The 18256-nt window shown below is 49.5% G+C and overlaps 1 protein-coding gene across 1 annotated transcript in view; it reads right to left on the reverse strand.

Annotated features, from left to right (window-relative positions):
• The window catches only part of LOC115123634 (FERM, ARHGEF and pleckstrin domain-containing protein 1-like), a gene marked incomplete at both ends in the record, with an annotated part of 60793 nt that overhangs the window by 20527 nt on the left and 22010 nt on the right, over positions 1-18256 (reverse strand). Inside the window, 4 exons of the mRNA XM_065016880.1 lie at positions 17196-17308; positions 17578-17660; positions 17887-17976; positions 18101-18169. Coding sequence (XP_064872952.1) covers positions 17196-17308; positions 17578-17660; positions 17887-17976; positions 18101-18169 — 355 coding nt within the window. The remainder of the gene's footprint in view (positions 1-17195; positions 17309-17577; positions 17661-17886; positions 17977-18100; positions 18170-18256) is intronic.

Below are 18256 nucleotides of genomic sequence, written 5' to 3' on the forward strand. Positions count from 1 at the left end.
ACTCAGCCTGTACTCTGTGGGAAGGTTAGTTGGGACTCAGCCTGTACTCTGTGGGAAGGTTAAGTTAGGACTCAGCCTGTACTCTGTGGGAAGGTTAGGTTAGTTAGGACTCAGCCTGTACTCTGTGGGAAGGTTAGGTCAGTTAGGGACTCAGCCTGTACTCTGTGGGAAAGTTAGATTAGTTAGGGCTCAGCCTGTACTCTGTGGGAAGGTTAGGTTAGTTAGGGCTCAGCCTGTGCTCTGTGGGAAGGTTAGGTTAGTTAGGGCTCAGCCTGTACTCTGTGGGAAAGGTTAGGTTAGTTTAGGACCAGCCTGTACTCTGTGGGAAGGTTAGTTAGGACTCAGCCTGTACTCTGTGGGAAGGTTAGTTAGGGACTCAGCCTGTACTCTGTGGGAAGGTTAGTTAGGACTCAGCCTGTACTCTGTGGGAAGGTTAGTTAGGACTCAGCTGTACTCTGTGGGAAGGTTAGTTAGGACTCAGCCTGTACTCTGTGGGAAGGTTAGTTAGGACTCCAGCCTGTACTCTGTGGGAAAATTAGGTTAGTTAGGACTCAACCTGTACTCTGTGGGAAGGTTAGGTTAGTTAGGACTCAACCTGTACTCTGTGGGAAGGTTAGGTTGGTTAGGACTCAGCCTGTACTCTGTGGGAAGGTTAGTTAGGACTCAACCTGTACTCTGTGGGAAGGTTAGTTAGGACTCAGCCTGTACTCTGTGGGAAAGGTTAGGTTAGTTAGGACTCAGCCTGTACTATGTGGGAAGGTTAGGTTAGTTGGGACTCAGCCTGTACTCTGTGGGAAGGTTAGGTTAGTTAGGACTCAGCCTGTACTCTGTGGGAAGGTTAGGTTAGTTAGGACTCAGCCTGTACTCTGTGGGAAGATTAGTTAGGAGGCTCAGCCTGTACTCTGTGGGAAGGTTGGGTTAGTTAGGGCTCAGCCTGTACTCTGTGGGAAGGTTAGTTAGGACTCAGCCTGTACTCTGTGGGGAGATTAGTTGGGACTCAGCCTGTACTCTGTGGGAAGGTTAGTTGGGACTCAGCCTGTACTCTGTGGGAAGGTTAGTTAGGACTCAGCCTGTACTCTGTGGGAAGGTTATGTTAGTTAGGACTCAGCCTGGACTCTGTGGGAAGAGTTGGGTTAGTTAGGACTCAGCCTGGACTCTGTGGGAAGGATTAGTTAGGACTCAGCCTGTACTCTGTTGGAAGGTTAGTTAGGGCTCAGCCTGTACTCTGTGGGGAAGGGATTAGGTTAGTTAGGACTCAGTCTGTACTCTGTGGGAAAGGTTAGGTTATTTAGGACTCAGCCTGTACTCTGTGGGAAGGTTAGTTGGACTCAGCCTGTACTCTGTGGGAAGGTTAGTTAGGACTCAGCCTGTACTCTGTGGAAGGTTAGTTAGGACTCAGCCTGTACTCTGTGGGAAGGTTAGTTAGGACTCCAGCCTGTACTCTGTGGGAAGGTTAGTTGGGACTCAACCTGTACTCTGTGGGAAAGGTTAGTTAGTTAGGACTCAGCCTGTACTCTGTTAGGAAGGTGGGACTCAGCCTGTACCTCTGTGGGAAGGTTAGGACTCAGCCTGTACTCTGTGGGAAGGTTAGGACTCAGCCTGTACTCTGTGGGAAGGTTAGGACTCAGCCTGTACTCTGTGGAAAGGTTAGGACTCAGCCTGTACTCTGTGGGAAGGTTTAGGACTCAGCCTGTACTCTGTGGGAAGGTTTAGGACTCAGCCTGTACTCTGTGGGAAGGTTGGACTCAGCCTGTACTCTGTGGGTAGGTTAGTTAGGACTCAGCCTGCTCTGTGGGAAGGTTAGGTTAGTTAGGACTCAGCCTGTACTCTGTGGGAAGGTTAGTTAGGACTCAGCCTGTACTCTGTGGGAAGGTTAGTTTAGGACTCAGCCTGTACTCTGTGGGAAGGTTAGGTTAGTTAGGACTCAGCCTGTACTCTGTGGGAAGGTTAGTTGGGACTCAGCCTGTACTCTGTGGGAAGGTTAGTTAGGACTCAGCCTGTACTCTGTGGGAAGGTTAGTTAGGACTCAGCCTGTACTCTGTGGGAAGGTTAGGACTCAGCCTGTACTCTGTGGGAAGGTTAGGACTCAGCCTGTACTCTGTGGGAAGGTTAGGACTCAGCCTGTACTCTGTGGGAAGGTTAGGACTCAGCCTGTACTCTGTGGGTAGGTTAGTTAGGACTCAGCCTGTACTCTGTGGGAAGGTTAGGTTAGTTAGGACTCAGCCTGTACTCTGTGGGGAAGGTTAGTTAGGACTCAGCCTGTACTCTGTGGGAAAGGTTAGTTAGGACTCAGCCTGTACTCTGTGGGAAGGTTAGTTAGGACTCAGCCTGTACTCTGTGGGAAGGTTAGTTGGGACTCAGCCTGTACTCTGTGGGAAGGTTAGGTTAGTTAGGACTCAGCCTGTACTCTGTGGGAAGGTTAGGTTAGTTAGGACTCAGCCTGTACTCTGTGGGAAGGTTAGTTAGGACTCAGCCTGTACTCTGTGGGAAGGTTAGTTGGACTCAGCCTGTACTCTGTGGGAAGGTTAGTTAGGACTCAGCCTGTACTCTGTGGGAAGGTTAGGACTCAGCCTGTACTCTGTGGGAAGGTTAGGACTCAGCCTGTACTCTGTGGGAAGGTTAGGACTCAGCCTGTACTCTGTGGAAAGGTTGGACTCAGCCTGTACTCTGTGGGAAGGTTAGGACTCAGCCTGTACTCTGTGGGAAGGTTGGACTCAGCCTGTACTCTGTGGGAAGGTTAGGACTCAGCCTGTACTCTGTGGGTAGGTTAGTTAGGACTCAGCCTGTACTCTGTGGGAAGGTTAGGTTAGTTAGGACTCAGCCTGTACTCTGTGGGAAGGTTAGTTAGGACTCAGCCTGTACTCTGTGGGAAGGTTAGTTAGGACTCAGCCTGTACTCTGTGGGAAGGTTAGGTTAGTTAGGACTCAGCCTGTACTCTGTGGGAAGGTTAGTTAGGACTCAGCCTGTACTCTGTGGGAAGGTTAGTTGGGACTCAGCCCTGTACTCTGTGGGAAGGTTAGTTAGGACTCAGCCTGTACTCTGTGGGAAGGTTAGGACTCAGCCTGTACTCTGTGGGAAGGTTAGGACTCAGCCTGTACTCTGTGGGAAGGTTAGGACTCAGCCTGTACTCTGTGGGTAGGTTGATTTAGGACTCAGCCTGTACTCTGTGGGAAGGTTAGGTTAGTTAGGACTCAGCCTGTACTCTGTGGGAAGGTTAGTTAGGACTCAGCCTGTACTCTGTGGGAAGGTTAGTTAGGACTCAGCCTGTACTCTGTGGGAAGGTTAGTTGGACTCAGCCTGTACTCTGTGGGAAGGTTAGTTAGGACTCAGCCTGTACTCTGTGGGAAGGTTAGGTTAGTTAGGACTCAGCCTGTACTCTGTGGGAAGGTTAGGTTAGTTAGGACTCAGCCTGTACTCTGTGGAAGGTTAGTTAGGACTCAGCCTGTACTCTGTGGGAAAGGTTAGTTAGGACTCAGCCTGTACTCTGTGGGAAGGTTAGTTAGGACTCAGCCTGTACTCTGTGGGAAGGTTAGTTAGGACTCAGCCTGTACTCTGTGGGAAGGTTAGTTAGGACTCAGCCTGTACTCTGTGGGAAGGTTAGTTCAGGACTCAGCCTGTACTCTGTGGGAAGTTAGTTAGGACTCAGCCTGTACTCTGTGGGAAGGTTAGTTAGGACTCAGCCTGTACTCTGTGGGAAGGTTAGGACTCAGCCTGTACTCTGTGGGAAGGTTAGGACTCAGCCTGTACTCTGTGGGAAGGTTAGGACTCAGCCTGTACTCTGTGGGAAGGTTAGGACTCAGCCTGTACTCTGTGGGAAGGTTAGGACTCAGCCTGTACTCTGTGGGAAGGTTAGGACTCAGCCTGTACTCTGTGGGAAGGTTAGGACTCAGCCTGCTCTGTGGGAAGGTTAGGACTCAGCCTGTGCTCTGTGGTAGGTTAGTTAGGACTCAGCCTGTACTCTGTGGGAAGGTTAGTTAGGACTCAGCCTGTACTCTGTGGGAAGGTTAGTTGGACTCAGCCTGTACTCTGTGGGAAGGTTAGTTAGGACTCAGCCTGTACTCTGTGGGAAGGTTAGTTAGGACTCAGCCTGTACTCTGTGGGAAGGTTAGGTTAGTTAGGACTCAGCCTGTACTCTGTGGGAAGGTTAGTTGGACTCAGCCTGTACTCTGTGGGAAGGTTAGTTAGGACTCAGCCTGTACTCTGTGGGAAGGTTAGGTTAGTTAGGACTCAGCCTGTACTCTGTGGGAAGGTTAGGACTCAGCCTGTACTCTGTGGGAAGGTTAGTTAGGACTCAGCCTGTACTCTGTGGGAAGGTTAGGTTAGTTAGGACTCAGCCTGTACTCTGTGGGAAGGTTAGTTAGGACTCAGCCTGTACTCTGTGGGAAGGTTAGTTGGGACTCAGCCTGTACTCTGTGGGAAGGTTAGGTTAGTTAGGACTCAGCCTGTACTCTGTGGGAAGGTTAGTTAGGACTCAGCCTGTACTCTGTGGGAAGGTTAGTTAGGACTCAGCCTGTACTCTGTGGGAAGGTTAGTTGGGACTCAGCCTGTACTCTGTGGGAAGGTTAGGACTCAGCCTGTACTCTGTGGGAAGGTTAGGACTCAGCCTGTACTCTGTGGGAAGGTTAGGACTCAGCCTGTACTCTGTGGGTAGGTTAGTTAGGACTCAGCCTGTACTCTGTGGGAAGGTTAGGTTAGTTAGGACTCAGCTGTACTCTGTGGGAAGGTTAGTTAGGACTCAGCCTGTACTCTGTGGGAAGGTTAGTTAGGACTCAGCCTGTACTCTGTGGGAAGGTTAGTTAGGACTCAGCCTGTACTCTGTGGGAAGGTTAGTTAGGACTCAGCCTGTACTCTGTGGGAAGGTTAGGTTAGTTAGGACTCAGCCTGTACTCTGTGGGAAGGTTAGGTTAGTTAGGACTCAGCCTGTACTCTGTGGGAAGGTTAGTTAGGACTCAGCCTGCTCTGTGGGAAGGTTAGTTAGGACTCAGCCTGTACTCTGTGGGAAGGTTAGTTAGGACTCAGCCTGTACTCTGTGGGAAGGTTAGTTAGGACTCAGCCTGTACTCTGTGGGAAGGTTAGTTAGGACTCAGCCTGTACTCTGTGGGAAGGTTAGTTAGGACTCAGCCTGTACTCTGTGGGAAGGTTAGTTAGGACTCAGCCTGTACTCTGTGGGAAGGTTAGTTAGGACTCAGCCTGTACTCTGTGGGAAGGTTAGGACTCAGCCTGTACTCTGTGGGAAGGTTAGGACTCAGCCTGTACTCTGTGGGAAGGTTAGGACTCAGCCTGTACTCTGTGGGAAGGTTAGGACTCAGCCTGTACTCTGTGGGAAGGTTAGGACTCAGCCTGTACTCTGTGGGAAGGTTAGGACTCAGCCTGTACTCTGTGGGAAGGTTAGGACTCAGCCTGTACTCTGTGGGAAGGTTAGGACTCAGCCTGTACTCTGTGGGTAGGTTAGTTAGGACTCAGCCTGTACTCTGTGGAAGGTTAGTTAGGACTCAGCCTGTACTCTGTGGGAAGGTTAGTTAGGACTCAGCCTGTACTCTGTGGGAAGGTTAGTTAGGACTCAGCCTGTACTCTGTGGGAAGGTTAGTTAGGACTCAGCCTGTACTCTGTGGGAAGGTTAGGTTAGTTAGGACTCAGCCTGTACTCTGTGGGAAGGTTAGTTAGGACTCAGCCTGTACTCTGTGGGAAGGTTAGTTGGGACTCAGCCTGTACTCTGTGGGAAGGTTAGGTTAGTTAGGACTCAGCCTGTACTCTGTGGGAAGGTTAGGACTCAGCCTGTACTCTGTGGGAAGGTTAGGACTCAGCCTGTACTCTGTGGAAAGGTTAGGACTCAGCCTGTACTCTGTGGGAAGGTTAGGACTCAGCCTGTACTCTGTGGGAAGGTTAGGACTCAGCCTGTACTCTGTGGGAAGGTTGGGACTCAGCCTGTACTCTGTGGGTAGGTTAGTTAGGACTCAGCCTGTACTCTGTGGGAAGGTTAGGTTAGTTAGGACTCAGCCTGTACTCTGTGGAGAAGGTTAGTTGGACTCAGCCTGTACTCTGTGGGAAGGTTAGTTAGGACTCAGCCTGTACTCTGTGGGAAGGTTAGGTTAGTTAGGACTCAGCCTGTACTCTGTGGGAAGGTTAGGTTAGTTAGGACTCAACCTGTACTCTGTGGGAAGGTTAGGTTAGTTAGGACTCAACCTGTACTCTGTGGGAAGGTTAGGTTAGTTAGGACTCAGCCTGTACTCTGTGGGAAGGTTAGTTGGGACTCAGCCTGTACTCTGTGGGAAGGTTAGGTTAGTTAGGACTCAGCCTGTACTATGTGGGAAGGTTAGGTTAGTTAGGACTCAGCCTGTACTCTGTGGGAAGGTTAGGTTAGTTAGGACTCAGCCTGTACTCTGTGGGAAGGTTAGGTTCGTTAGGACTCAGCCTGTACTCTGTGGGAAGATTAGTTAGGGCTCAGCCTGTACTCTGTGGGAAGGTTAGGTTAGTTAGGGCTCAGCCTGTACTCTGTGGGAAGGTTAGTTAGGACTCAGCCTGTACTCTGTGGGAAGGTTAGTTAGGACTCAGCCTGTACTCTGTGGGAAGGTTAGTTAGGACTCAGCCTGTACTCTGTGGGAAGGTTAGTTAGGACTCAGCCTGTACTCTGTGGGAAGGTTATGTTAGTTAGGACTCAGCCTGGACTCTGTGGGAAGGTTAGGTTAGTTAGGACTCAGCCTGGACTCTGTGGGAAGGTTAGTTAGGACTCAGCCTGTACTCTGTGGGAAGGTTAGTTAGGGCTCAGCCTGTACTCTGTGGGAAGGTTAGGTTAGTTAGGACTCAGTCTGTACTCTGTGGGAAGGTTAGGTTAGTTAGGACTCAGCCTGTACTCTGTGGGAAGGTTAGTTAGGACTCAGCCTGTACTCTGTGGGAAGGTTAGTTAGGACTCAGCCTGTACTCTGTGGGAAGGTTAGTTAGGACTCAGCCTGTACTCTGTGGGAAGGTTAGGTTAGTTAGGACTCAGCCTGTACTCTGTGATGAAGGTTAGTTAGGACTCAGCCTGTACTCTGTGGGAAGGTTAGTTAGGACTCAGCCTGTACTCTGTGGGAAGGTTAGGTTAGTTAGGACTCAGCCTGTACTCTGTGGGAAGGTTAGTTAGGACTCAGCCTGTACTCTGTGGGAAGGTTAGGTTAGTTAGGACTCAGCCTGTACTCTGTGGGAAGGTTAGGTTAGTTAGGGCTCAACCTGTACTCTGTGGGAAGGTTAGTTAGGGCTCAGCCTGTACTCTGTGGGAAGGTTAGTTAGGGCTCAGCCTGTACTCTGTGGGAAGGTTAGTTAGGACTCAGCCTGTACTCTGTGGGAAGGTTAGGTTAGTTAGGACTCAGCCTGTACTCTGTGGGAAGGTTAGGTTAGTTAGGACTCAGCCTGTACTCTGTGGGAAGGTTAGGTTAGTTAGGACTCAGCCTGTACTCTGTGGGAAGGTTAGTTAGGACTCAGCCTGTACTCTGTGGGAAGGTTAGGTTAGTTAGGACTCAGCCTGTACTCTGTGGGAAGGTTAGTTAGGACTCAGCCTGTACTCTGTGGGAAGGTTAGGTTAGTTAGGACTCAGCCTGTACTCTGTGGGAAGGTTAGTTAGGACTCAGCCTGTACTCTGTGGGAAGGTTATGTTAGTTAGGACTCAGCCTGTACTCTGTGGGAAGGTTAGTTAGGACTCAGCCTGTACTCTGTGGGAAGGTTAGGTTAAGTTAGGACTCAGCCTGTACTCTGTGGGAAGGTTAGGTTAGTTAGGACTCAACCTGTACTCTGTGGGAAGGTTAGGTTAGTTAGGACTCAGCCTGTACTCTGTGGGAAGGTTAGGTTAGTTAGGACTCAGCCTGTACTCTGTGGGAAGGTTAGGTTAGTTAGGACTCAGCCTGTACTCTGTGGGAAGGTTAGGTTAGTTAGGACTCAGCCTGTACTCTGTGGGAAGGTTAGGTTAGTTAGGACTCAGCCTGTACTCTGTGGAAGGTTAGGTTAGTTAGGACTCAGCTTGTACTCTGTGGGAAGGTTAGGTTAGTTAGGACTCAGCCTGTACTCTGTGGGAAGGTTAGTTAGGACTCAGCCTGTACTCTGTGGGAAGGTTAGGTTAGTTAGGACTCAGCCTGTACTCTGTGGGAAGGTTAGGTTAGTTAGGACTCAACCTGTACTCTGTGGGAAGGTTAGGTTAGTTAGGACTCAGCCTGTACTCTGTGGGAAGGTTAGTTAGGACTCAGCCTGTACTCTGTGGGAAGGTTAGGTTAGTTAGGACTCAGCCTGTACTCTGTGGGAAGGTTAGTTAGGACTCAGCCTGTACTCTGTGGGAAGGTTAGGTTAGTTAGGACTCAGCCTGTACTCTGTGGGAAGGTTAGGTTAGTTAGGACTCAGCCTGTACTCTGTGGGAAGGTTAGGTTAGTTAGGACTCAGCCTGTACTCTGTGGGAAGGTTAGTTAGGACTCAGCCTGTACTCTGTGGGAAGGTTAGGTTAGTTAGGACTCAGCCTGTACTCTGTGGGGAAGGTTAGTTAGGACTCAGCCTGTACTCTGTGAGAAAAGGTTAGGTTAGTTAGGACTCAGCCTGTACTCTGTGGGAAGGTTAGTTAGGACTCAGCCTGTACTCTGTGGGAAGGTTATGTTAGTTAGGACTCAGCCTGTACTCTGTGGGAAGGTTAGTTAGGACTCAGCCTGTACTCTGTGGGAAGGTTAGGTTAGTTAGGACTCAACCTGTACTCTGTGGGAAGGTTAGGTTAGTTAGGACTCAACCTGTACTCTGTGGGAAGGTTAGGTTAGTTAGGACTCAGCCTGTACTCTGTGGGAAGGTTAGGTTAGTTAGGACTCAGCCTGTACTCTGTGGGAAGGTTAGGTTAGGTTAGGACTCAGCCTGTACTCTGTGGGAAGGTTAGGTTGGTTGGACTCAGCCTGTACTCTGTGGGAAGGTTAGGTTAGTTAGACTCAGCCTGTACTCTGTGGGAAGGTTAGGTTAGTTAGGACTCAGCCTGTACTCTGTAGGAAGGTTAGGTTAGTTAGGACTCAGCCTGTACTCTGTGGGAAGGTTAGTTAGGACTCAGCCTGTACTCTGTGGGAAGGTTAGATTAGTTAGGGCTCAGCCTGTACTCTGTGGGAAGGTTAGGTTAGTTAGGCTCAGCCTGTACTCTGTGGGAAGGTTAGTTAGGACTCAGCCTGTACTCTGTGGGAAGGTTAGGTTAGTTAGGACTCAGCCTGTACTCTGTGGGAAGGTTAGTTAGGACTCAGCCTGTACTCTGTGGGAAGGTTAGGTTAGTTAGGACTCAGCCTGTACTCTGTGGGAAGGTTAGGTTAGTTAGGACTCAGCCTGTACTCTGTGGGAAGGTTAGTTAGGACTCAGCCTGTACTCTGTGGGAAGGTTAGTTAGGACTCAGCCTGTACTCTGTGGGAAGGTTAGGTTAGTTAGGACTCAGCCTGTACTCTGTGGGAAGGTTAGTTAGGACTCAGCCTGTACTCTGTGGGAAGGTTAGTTAGGACTCAGCCTGTACTCTGTGGGAAGGTTAGGTTAGTTAGGACTCAGCCTGTACTCTGTGGGAAGGTTAGTTAGGACTCAGCCTGTACTCTGTGGGAAGGTTAGGTTAGTTAGGACTCAGCCTGTACTCTGTGGGAAGGTTAGTTAGGACTCAGCCTGTACTCTGTGGGAAGGTTAGGTTAGTTAGGACTCAGCCTGTACTCTGTGGGAAGGTTAGGTTAGTTAGGACTCAGCCTGTACTCTGTGGGAAGGTTAGTTAGGACTCAGCCTGTACTCTGTGGGAAGGTTAGTTAGGACTCAGCCTGTACTCTGTGGGAAGGTTAGGTTAGTTAGGACTCAGCCTGTACTCTGTGGGAAGGTTAGTTAGGACTCAGCCTGTACTCTGTGGGAAGGTTAGTTAGGACTCAGCCTGTACTCTGTGGGAAGGTTAGGTTAGTTAGGACTCAGCCTGTACTCTGTGGGAAGGTTAGTTAGGACTCAGCCTGTACTCTGTGGGAAGGTTAGTTAGGACTCAGCCTGTACTCTGTGGGAAGGTTAGGTTAGTTAGGACTCAGCCTGTACTCTGTGGGAAGGTTAGGTTAGTTGGACTCAGCCTGTACTCTGTGGGAAGGTTAGGTTGTGGGAAGTTAGGACTCAGCCTGTACTCTGTGGGAAGGTTAGGTTAGTTAGGACTCAGCCTGTACTCTGTGGGAAGGTTAGTTAGGACTCAGCCTGTACTCTGTGGGAAGGTTAGGTTAGTTAGGACTCAGCCTGTACTCTGTGGGAAGGTTAGGTTAGTTAGGACTCAACCTGTACTCTGTGGGAAGGTTAGGTTAGTTAGGACTCAGCCTGTACTCTGTGGGAAGGTTAGTTAGGACTCAGCCTGTACTCTGTGGGAAGGTTAGGTTGTTAGGACTCAGCCTGTACTCTGTGGGAAGGTTAGTTAGGACTCAGCCTGTACTCTGTGGGAAGGTTAGGTTAGTTAGGACTCAGCCTGTACTCTGTGGGAAGGTTAGGTTAGTTAGGACTCAGCCTGTACTCTGTGGGAAGGTTAGGTTAGTTAGGACTCAGCCTGTACTCTGTGGGAAGGTTAGTTAGGACTCAGCCTGTACTCTGTGGGAAGGTTAGGTTAGTTAGGACTCAGCCTGTACTCTGTGGGAAGGTTAGTTAGGACTCAGCCTGTACTCTGTGAGAAAGGTTAGGTTAGTTAGGACTCAGCCTGTACTCTGTGGGAAGGTTAGTTAGGACTCAGCCTGTACTCTGTGGGAAGGTTATGTTAGTTAGGACTCAGCCTGTACTCTGTGGGAAGGTTAGTTAGGACTCAGCCTGTACTCTGTGGGAAGGTTAGGTTAGTTAGGACTCAACCTGTACTCTGTGGGAAGGTTAGGTTAGTTAGGACTCAACCTGTACTCTGTGGGAAGGTTAGGTTAGTTAGGACTCAGCCTGTACTCTGTGGGAAGGTTAGGTTAGTTAGGACTCAGCCTGTACTCTGTGGGAAGGTTAGGTTAGTTAGGACTCAGCCTGTACTCTGTGGGAAGGTTAGGTTAGTTAGGACTCAGCCTGTACTCTGTGGGAAGGTTAGGTTAGTTAGGACTCAGCCTGTACTCTGTGGGAAGGTTAGGTTAGTTAGGACTCAGCCTGTACTCTGTGGGAAGGTTAGGTTAGTTAGGACTCAGCCTGTACTCTGTGGGAAGGTTAGTTAGGACTCAGCCTGTACTCTGTGGGAAGGTTAGATTAGTTAGGGCTCAGCCTGTACTCTGTGGGAAGGTTAGGTTAGTTAGGGCTCAGCCTGTACTCTGTGGGAAGGTTAGTTAGGACTCAGCCTGTACTCTGTGGGAAGGTTAGGTTAGTTAGGACTCAGCCTGTACTCTGTGGGAAGGTTAGTTAGGACTCAGCCTGTACTCTGTGGGAAGGTTAGGTTAGTTAGGACTCAGCCTGTACTCTGTGGGAAGGTTAGGTTAGTTAGGACTCAGCCTGTACTCTGTGGGAAGGTTAGTTAGGACTCAGCCTGTACTCTGTGGGAAGGTTAGTTAGGACTCAGCCTGTACTCTGTGGGAAGGTTAGGTTAGTTAGGACTCAGCCTGTACTCTGTGGGAAGGTTAGTTAGGACTCAGCCTGTACTCTGTGGGAAGGTTAGTTAGGACTCAGCCTGTACTCTGTGGGAAGGTTAGGTTACTCAGCCTGTACTCTGTGGGAAGGTTAGTTAGGACTCAGCCTGTACTCTGTGGGAAGGTTAGTTAGGACTCAGCCTGTACTCTGTGGGAAGGTTAGTTAGGACTCAGCCTGTACTCTGTGGGAAGGTTATGTTAGTTAGGACTCAGCCTGGACTCTGTGGGAAGGTTAGGTTAGTTAGGGCTCAGCCTGTACTCTGTGGGAAGGTTAGGTTAGTTAGGACTCAGCCTGTACTCTGTGGGAAGGTTAGGTTAGTTAGGACTCAGTCTGTACTCTGTGGGAAGGTTAGGTTAGTTAGGACTCAGCCTGTACTCTGTGGGAAGGTTAGTTAGGACTCAGCCTGTACTCTGTGGGAAGGTTAGTTAGGACTCAGCCTGTACTCTGTGGGAAGGTTAGGTTAGTTAGGACTCAGCCTGTACTCTGTGGGAAGGTTAGTTAGGACTCAGCCTGTACTCTGTGGGAAGGTTAGTTAGGACTCAGCCTGTACTCTGTGGGAAGGTTAGGTTAGTTAGGACTCAGCCTGTACTCTGTGGGAAGGTTAGTTAGGACTCAGCCTGTACTCTGTGGGAAGGTTAGATTAGTTAGGGCTCAGCCTGTACTCTGTGGGAAGGTTAGGTTAGTTAGGGCTCAGCCTGTACTCTGTGGGAAGGTTAGGTTAGTTAGGGCTCAGCCTGTACTCTGTGGGAAGGTTATGTTAGTTAGGACTCAGCCTGTACTCTGTGGGAAGGTTAGGTTAGTTAGGACTCAGCCTGTACTCTGTGGAAAGTTTAGTTAGGACTCAGCCTGTACTCTGTGGGAAGGTTAGTTAGGACTCAGCCTGTACTCTGTGGGAAGGTTAGGTTAGTTAGGACTCAGCCTGTACTCTGTGGGAAGGTTAGGTTAGTTAGGGCTCAACCTGTACTCTGTGGGAAGGTTAGTTAGGACTCAGCCTGTACTCTGTGGGAAGGTTAGTTAGGGCTCAGCCTGTACTCTGTGGGAAGGTTAGGTTAGTTAGGACTCAGCCTGTACTCTGTGGGAAGGTTAGTTAGGACTCAGCCTGTACTCTGTGGGAAGGTTAGTTAGGACTCAGCCTGTACTCTGTGGGAAGGTTAGGTTAGTTAGGACTCAGCCTGTACTCTGTGGGAAGGTTAGTTAGGACTCAGCCTGTACTCTGTGGGAAGGTTAGTTAGGACTCAGCCTGTACTCTGTGGGAAGGTTAGTTAGGACTCAGCCTGTACTCTGTGGGAAGGTTAGTTAGGACTCAGCCTGTACTCTGTGGGAAGGTTAGTTAGGACTCAGCCTGTACTCTGTGGGAAGGTTAGGTTAGTTAGGACTCAGCCTGTACTCTGTGGGAAGGTTAGGTTAGTTAGGACTCAACCTGTACTCTGTGGGAAGGTTAGGTTAGTTAGGACTCAGCCTGTACTCTGTGGGAAGGTTAGGTTAGTTAGGACTCAGCCTGTACTCTGTGGGAAGGTTAGTTAGGACTCAGCCTGTACTCTGTGGGAAGGTTAGGTTAGTTAGGACTCAGCCTGTACTCTGTGGGAAGGTTAGGTTAGTTAGGACTCAGCCTGTACTCTGTGGGAAGGTTAGTTAGGACTCAGCCTGTACTCTGTGGGAAGGTTAGTTAGGACTCAGCCTGTACTCTGTGGGAAGGTTAGGTTAGTTAGGACTCAGCCTGTACTCTGTGGGAAGGTTAGTTAGGACTCAGCCTGTACTCTGTGGGAAGGTTAGTTAGGACTCAGCCTGTACTCTGTGGGAAGGTTAGTTAGGACTCAGCCTGTACTCTGTGGGAAGGTTATGTTAGTTAGGACTCAGCCTGTACTCTGTGGGAAGGTTAGGTTAGTTAGGACTCAGCCTGTACTCTGTGGGAAGGTTAGGTTAGTTAGGACTCAGCCTGTACTCTGTGGGAAGGTTAGTTAGGACTCAGCCTGTACTCTGTGGGAAGGTTAGGTTAGTTAGGACTCAGCCTGTACTCTGTGGGAAGGTTATGTTAGTTAGGACTCAGCCTGTACTCTGTGGGAAGGTTAGGTTAGTTAGGACTCAGCCTGTACTCTGTGGAAAGTTTAGTTAGGACTCAGCCTGTACTCTGTGGGAAGGTTAGTTAGGACTCAGCCTGTACTCTGTGGGAAGGTTAGGTTAGTTAGGACTCAGCCTGTACTCTGTGGGAAGGTTAGGTTAGTTAGGGCTCAACCTGTACTCTGTGGGAAGGTTAGTTAGGACTCAGCCTGTACTCTGTGGGAAGGTTAGTTAGGGCTCAGCCTGTACTCTGTGGGAAGGTTAGGTTAGTTAGGACTCAGCCTGTACTCTGTGGGAAGGTTAGTTAGGACTCAGCCTGTACTCTGTGGGAAGGTTAGTTAGGACTCAGCCTGTACTCTGTGGGAAGGTTAGGTTAGTTAGGACTCAGCCTGTACTCTGTGGGAAGGTTAGTTAGGACTCAGCCTGTACTCTGTGGGAAGGTTAGTTAGGACTCAGCCTGTACTCTGTGGGAAGGTTAGTTAGGACTCAGCCTGTACTCTGTGGGAAGGTTAGTTAGGACTCAGCCTGTACTCTGTGGGAAGGTTAGTTAGGACTCAGCCTGTACTCTGTGGGAAGGTTAGGTTAGTTAGGACTCAGCCTGTACTCTGTGGGAAGGTTAGGTTAGTTAGGACTCAACCTGTACTCTGTGGGAAGGTTAGGTTAGTTAGGACTCAGCCTGTACTCTGTGGGAAGGTTAGGTTAGTTAGGACTCAGCCTGTACTCTGTGGGAAGGTTAGTTAGGACTCAGCCTGTACTCTGTGGGAAGGTTAGGTTAGTTAGGACTCAGCCTGTACTCTGTGGGAAGGTTAGGTTAGTTAGGACTCAGCCTGTACTCTGTGGGAAGGTTAGTTAGGACTCAGCCTGTACTCTGTGGGAAGGTTAGTTAGGACTCAGCCTGTACTCTGTGGGAAGGTTAGGTTAGTTAGGACTCAGCCTGTACTCTGTGGGAAGGTTAGTTAGGACTCAGCCTGTACTCTGTGGGAAGGTTAGTTAGGACTCAGCCTGTACTCTGTGGGAAGGTTAGTTAGGACTCAGCCTGTACTCTGTGGGAAGGTTAGTTAGGACTCAGCCTGTACTCTGTGGGAAGGTTATGTTAGTTAGGACTCAGCCTGTACTCTGTGGGAAGGTTAGGTTAGTTAGGACTCAGCCTGGACTCTGTGGGAAGGTTAGTTAGGACTCAGCCTGTACTCTGTGGGAAGGTTAGTTAGGACTCAGCCTGTACTCTGTGGGAAGGTTAGTTAGGGCTCAGCCTGTACTCTGTGGGAAGGTTAGGTTAGTTAGGACTCAGCCTGTACTCTGTGGGAAGGTTAGGTTAGTTAGGACTCAGTCTGTACTCTGTGGGAAGGTTAGGTTAGTTAGGACTCAGCCTGTACTCTGTGGGAAGGTTAGTTAGGACTCAGCCTGTACTCTGTGGGAAGGTTAGTTAGGACTCAGCCTGTACTCTGTGGGAAAGTTAGTTAGGACTCAGCCTGTACTCTGTGGGAAGGTTAGGTTAGTTAGGACTCAGCCTGTACTCTGTGGGAAGGTTAGTTAGGACTCAGCCTGTACTCTGTGGGAAGGTTAGTTAGGACTCAGCCTGTACTCTGTGGGAAGGTTAGTTAGGACTCAGCCTGTACTCTGTGGGAAGGTTAGTTAGGACTCAGCCTGTACTCTGTGGGAAGGTTAGTTAGGACTCAGCCTGTACTCTGTGGGAAGGTTAGGTTAGTTAGGACTCAGCCTGTACTCTGTGGGAAGGTTAGTTAGGACTCAGCCTGTACTCTGTGGGAAGGTTAGGTTAGTTAGGACTCAGCCTGTACTCTGTAGGAAGGTTAGGTTAGTTAGGACTCAGCCTGTACTCTGTGGGAAGGTTAGATTAGTTAGGGCTCAGCCTGTACTCTGTGGGAAGGTTAGGTTAGTTAGGGCTCAGCCTGTACTCTGTGGGAAGGTTAGGTTAGTTAGGGCTCAGCCTGTACTCTGTGGGAAGGTTAGGTTAGTTAGGACTCAGCCTGTACTCTGTGGGAAGGTTAGTTAGGACTCAGCCTGTACTCTGTGGGAAGGTTAGGTTAGTTAGGGCTCAACCTGTACTCTGTGGGAAGGTTAGTTAGGACTCAGCCTGTACTCTGTGGGAAGGTTAGGTTAGTTAGGACTCAGCCTGTACTCTGTGGGAAGGTTAGGTTAGTTAGGGCTCAGCCTGTACTCTGTGGGAAGGTTAGGTTAGTTAGGACTCAGCCTGTACTCTGTGGGAAGGTTAGGTTAGTTAGGACTCAGCCTGTACTCTGTGGGAAGGTTAGTTAGGACTCAGCCTGTACTCTGTGGGAAGGTTAGTTAGGACTCAGCCTGTACTCTGTGGGAAGGTTAGGTTAGTTAGGACTCAGCCTGTACTCTGTGGGAAGGTTAGGTTAGTTAGGGCTCAACCTGTACTCTGTGGGAAGGTTAGTTAGGACTCAGCCTGTACTCTGTGGGAAGGTTAGGTTAGTTAGGACTCAGCCTGTACTCTGTGGGAAAGTTAGGTTAGTTAGGGCTCAGCCTGTACTCTGTGGGAAGGTTAGTTAGGACTCAGCCTGTACTCTGTGGGAAGGTTAGTTAGGACTCAGCCTGTACTCTGTGGGAAGGTTAGTTAGGACTCAGCCTGTACTCTGTGGGAAGGTTAGTTAGGACTCAGCCTGTACTCTGTGGGAAGGTTAGGTTAGTTAGGACTCAGCCTGTACTCTGTGGGAAGGTTATGTTAGTTAGGACTCAGCCTGTACTCTGTGGGAAGGTTATGTTAGTTAGGACTCAGCCTGTACTCTGTGGGAAGGTTAGTTAGGACTCAGCCTGTACTCTGTGGGAAGGTTAGGTTAGTTAGGACTCAGCCTGTACTCTGTGGGAAGGTTAGGTTAGTTAGGACTCAGCCTGTACTCTGTGGGAAGGTTAGGTTAGTTAGGACTCAGCCTGTACTCTGTGGGAAGGTTAGTTAGGACTCAGCCTGTACTCTGTGGGAAGGTTAGTTAGGACTCAGCCTGTACTCTGTGGGAAGGTTATGTTAGTTAGGACTCAGCCTGTACTCTGTGGGAAGGTTATGTTAGTTAGGACTCAGCCTGTACTCTGTGGGAAGGTTATGTTAGTTAGGACTCAGCCTGTACTCTGTGGGAAGGTTAGTTAGGACTCAGCCTGTACTCTGTGGGAAGGTTAGGTTAGTTAGGACTCAGCCTGTACTCTGTGGGAAGGTTAGGTTAGTTAGGACTCAGCCTGTACTCTGTGGGAAGGTTAGTTAGGACTCAGCCTGTACTCTGTGGGAAGGTTAGTTAGTTAGGACTCAGCCTGTACTCTGTGGGAAGGTTAGGTTAGTTAGGACTCAGCCTGTACTCTGTGGGAAGGTTCGGTTAGTTAGGACTCAGCCTGTACTCTGTGGGAAGGTTAGGACTCAGCCTGTACTCTGTGGGAAGGTTAGGTTAGGGCTGTTCATGGCTGCTGTGGGTCCTTTAACTCCACCTGTAGAAGTAGTAGCAGTAGGTAGTGTGATTTACTGCGGTCAGATCGACTGGTGGACTGTAAATCAGAGGAAAGACCATTCATCTGTTCAGCCAGGTCTAGGGGTCAGGGTCAGGTACAAGACTTACTGCGGTCTGATCGACTGGTGGACAGTAGATCAGTAGAAGGTCTGTTACTCTGTTCTACCAGGACTACAGCCATCCTGATGTCCTCCATCCATTTCACCATCTCTGATACACAGCTAGGTACAGAGTACAGACATGGGTTAGATGCACAGCTAGGACCGCTCTGATGACTGATTGTGGCCCCTGGGGCTAAATGAGTTTAACACCCCTGCTCTAGAACACTCTAAACCACTCTGAAACACTCTAAACCACCCTGGAACACTCTGAAACACTCTAAACCACCCTGGAACACTCTAGAACACTCTAAACATCTAGAAAATTGTAAACCACCCTAAAACATCAAGAAAATGGAATAACACCCAGAACACATCTAGAACACTTTTACCTTGCTGCCACGACGACAGACTGGCGCTGACCAAACAGAGTGAAAGAATGAGGAACTCCCCACTCATCCTCACTCTCCCTGATCTGAGGACACAGACACGGGTTGGATCAGAGGAGAGTGACCTCTACTAATTTACAGCTGTGTTATGTTATCTGAAGCTAACAGCATGGGGCCAGCTTCCCGGACACACATTAAGTCTAATCCTGGAATAAATGTTTTCTCTATATATCTGGCGTTTTAGGACGAGGCTTAATGTGTGTCCAGGAAACTGGCCCATAATGTTATGGTTCAGGTTCTGGAGACTCTTACTGTCATGCCGTAGAGAGGCAGCTGGCCGTGAACTTTGAACTGGTTGTCTGCTGTCATACCTCTGCTGGTGTACACCAGGGAATCACTGAACTGGAGGAGGGAGGGAGGAACACAGAGATATAATGAGACATCACTGAACTGGAGGAGGAGAGAGGGATAGGGTGAGTGAGGAGCAGAGGAGTCATGTGACAGGAAGTAGGAAGTAATGACTAACCAGGAAGAACATTCTTTGCTGTAGTCCTTTCCCTGAGAGCTTACTGAGACAGCCCAGTCTGATAAACTCCTGGATGGGTTACAGAAACAACACAGAGGAAACAATGAACAACGACGTGTCTGGAAGTTAGATACACTAAAAGGACAACATGAGGAC

The sequence above is a fragment of the Oncorhynchus nerka genome, unplaced genomic scaffold (genome assembly GCF_034236695.1).
Source record: "Oncorhynchus nerka isolate Pitt River unplaced genomic scaffold, Oner_Uvic_2.0 unplaced_scaffold_810, whole genome shotgun sequence".
NCBI lineage: Eukaryota > Metazoa > Chordata > Actinopteri > Salmoniformes > Salmonidae > Oncorhynchus > Oncorhynchus nerka.